A 3,335-nucleotide genomic window follows, 5' to 3' on the forward strand; every position below is an offset into this window, starting at 1 on the left:
AATCTTCGTGTGAACTTGCCGAAAAAATGTACTTCATTCGTCCTGAATTATCAACGTGTAAAAAGGGAAAAATTACCAGTATTTGCACAATGAAAGTAAGTGGAACACGCGAGGGAAATGTGATACATTTTAAATGCAACGAAGCACTTTGCCAACAGGGAAAAAACGATTCGCTTAAAGTATATGGCGTTAACCCAGAAACAGGGTTAACAAACATTGTAAATACATTCACCACGGTAAGAGATCTCGAAAAAGGACTACCAGCTATTGCTGGTAAAAACAGACAAAACAAGTTCAACTTTGTCTTTATTGAATGCACACATCACCTTGGAAGGCAGGTTTCTCAACTAGTTCCATTCGACCCACGTTTCATTATGGAAGAAACCAATAAGACTAGAAATGATCAAGTAATTAACGTAAACATTTTATTGATCGATTCCCTTTCCAGAGCTCATTTTTACCGCTCTTTACCCAGAACTATTTCCACATTCAAATATTGGCGCCAAAATCCCGCCGCTTTTCCCGCCAAAGTTTTCGACTTCGAGTTGTTCCAGGCCGTGCACGGCCACACTGCTGTCAATATGCACGCGTTTTACACTGGAGAGTTGTTTCCTGATGAAATGAAAGATAAAACTCCTCCACTTAACATATCGGCGCTGTTTGGGTATTACAAGAGGTCTGGATTCCAAACAGTGTGGCAGGAAGACTTGTGTTGGAAAGGGATCTGGGGACTAATGACTGATCTTGGCGTGGGAAACTGGAAGAGACTTCAGGAGAAGATGAAATCAACATATATTGATCATACAGGTACAGACACTTATCCAATGCTTATCCGCTAGGTAGTAGTTTATCTAGTGCTATCCAGCGTTTGAACAACCGAGGCCGGAACCGAAAATGAAAAATAAGGGACCTCCTGATGCAACCCTTAACTTAGTTTTGCTCATCATATTTTACACATGAAAATCGTTGTTAGAATATCTGCTCTCTACTTACTTTCTTTCGAAACGAAACCGAAGCTAGATTGTAAAAGGGATTTTAGCAATGAGTTTTATACCTCAGCCGGCTTGTAGCAATCTGGACAGTCACGACTTCGATTACCCCAGCGGCCTTGAATACAATTGTTCATTGTCTCATGCACTTTATACTGTCGAGGGTCTGGAACTCAAGCCTATAACTAATACTATATGTGTTTGATGGTTCTTAGGCCTCACGCATTCGAGTTGCAAGATTCTAAATTCTATGGGGATCGATAGTCCCTTCAACGGACCACCGGGTGACCAAATCTGCTTCAACGGACAATTCCAACACAGCTACTTCCTTCGTTATATTGCGGATACCCTTAATGCCATAAGAGCAACACGAAAGGCTAAGCCGATCCTCATGTATACGGCTCTTAACGTAGCTCACGACCAAAGAAGCGTGCGCACGCAAACATTGGATGGTACCCTACAAAACTATGTCAGTAGCGTTGCCAAGGACGAAAGCACGTTGTCAATCATTCTTGCAGATCATGGGAACACGTATACATGGTACGCATCGGAGTTTCTTGAAGGACGCTTTGAAATGTTTCATCCAAGCCTATTTATCATCGTCCCGGACAAAGTAGCTTCTCTTTTAGGGGAAGACGTCATGTCCGCACTAAAAGTAAACCAGCGAAGGCTTGTTACAATAATCGACTTACACCGTTCACTAATGGCTTTAGCCACGCCCCTTCGTGGTGTTACACCAGAGGGTGTGTTCACTCCCATTTCGGAGAATCGCACTTGCGATGACTTGGAACTCAGGACTCCTAATTTGTGCGTTTGCGAGGGCTGGGATATCCAGGCAGATAACGACACGTTGCGAATCCCAGTGGCTGAGTTTGCAATTGGAGAGCTTAACAACCGTTTGCAGAAACAGCACCACGCATTGTCTTCTGTTCAAAATGGCTCCAAAGTGATTAAACCATCCTGCCAACGATTACAGCCGTTATGGTTTGAAAATGTTCGCGTAAGAAACTCCAAAATTGATCAGTCACTGATAACTTCCATGGATATACGCGTGAAGGCAGGAGACGTTGTTCCTCAGGATCAAGATATCTTTCATGTTGAAGTACAGACAAAGGAAATATCTCAGAGAAGTTCCTTAGACATGACGCTGTTAAATTATGACCGTCATACGTTGTTTGGGAAATACCAAATCTGCGCGGATAGCGGTGTGGACTTAAAATTATGTGTTTGCTCACACAACGCGTCTAGTAACGGTTTGGCTCCTCACTCCCTTGAAAGATGGAAACATTTTAGTCAACGTTCTATTGTTAAAAACATAAGTAATAGACCGTGTTTGTGGCTGGTCGAAAGACGTTATTCTAAAGGGACGGCATATGAAGTGGCCAATTTGTGTCCAAATCAACCATTTCGAGTGAAAATTGACGCGGAAACATCAAACAAGAAGCTTTCTCGCCAGCTTCCCGTCACGTTAGATGTCCAACCTGGACAAGTCATCTTTGTATTCTACATGGCAGCTAGAATCTCAGTCACAGCAACCATTGAAAATGACACAGTCTCAGAAACTGAAGTTAGAGACCCGATAAAATGACGTCAATACCAAGCCTAACACCAACCTCGTTCCCAGGGTCTCTCCTGCCTGGAAACGAGGCTGGCTTAAGACAATGCTGCCGTGCAATAATTTTCTTCAGGTGTGCTAATGTTTCTGCTCGTGTAACCACCATGCTGAATCCCAAGAATGGAATTGGGGAGGGTCACAGAGGTCGGAAATAAAGAATAAATCGCTTGCCTTCTCCTACATGGGTTGCTTTGATACTCTCGTTAATCGAGCGCGCGCTTGCAGCGGACAACCATGGGTAAAAAAATTTGGTTATCTATGTATCCAAGAATTTTGGTTGAGAAAATCGTCCGTACGTACGTTCACCCATTTATGTTAGCGGATGTGAAATGTCTTACTTACTAGCTTAAAAGTCCATGGAATACACAAATTGTGTTTAACTTGATATTGGACATCCATGTTATGATAAGTTGACAGCTGTCAAAATAGGGTATCGGCTGAAAAGTTATGGTACTCAAGTGATCGCAGGCTCAGAAAACTTTACTTCAGAAAGAGATTTATTAAAAGCTTCGCTTTTGGCCTTGGCTAAATCTGTATCAAAATAGAAGATTGCGGCCAATCAAGGCCACGGAAACATAAATCATAAAAAATAGCTAACAAGGGTTGCAATTCTTCTACTCTCCACAATGTTAATTTTTTATAATATCAAAGAGCGCGCCCGCTTGAGAAAACCTTAAACAAGCAGTTTTATTCCGCCAAAGAAAACACGCTTGCATTGCGGGCCAGTCAAA

At 42.4% G+C, this 3,335-nt stretch overlaps 1 protein-coding gene across 1 annotated transcript; it reads left to right on the forward strand.

The window, feature by feature from the left end:
• The first annotated feature begins 255 nt into the window (after positions 1-255).
• LOC140951154 (uncharacterized) lies at positions 256-2,714 on the forward strand. The gene is made up of 2 exons (XM_073400371.1): positions 256-807; positions 1,205-2,714. The coding sequence occupies exons 1-2, from the start codon at positions 375-377 to the stop codon at positions 2,575-2,577; spliced, it is 1,806 nt and encodes a 601-aa protein (XP_073256472.1). The 5' UTR covers positions 256-374; the 3' UTR covers positions 2,578-2,714.
• Positions 2,715-3,335: the final 621 nt, after the last annotated feature.

The sequence above is a fragment of the Porites lutea genome, chromosome 10, assembly GCF_958299795.1.
Source record: "Porites lutea chromosome 10, jaPorLute2.1, whole genome shotgun sequence".
In the NCBI taxonomy this organism is placed as follows: domain Eukaryota; kingdom Metazoa; phylum Cnidaria; class Anthozoa; order Scleractinia; family Poritidae; genus Porites; species Porites lutea.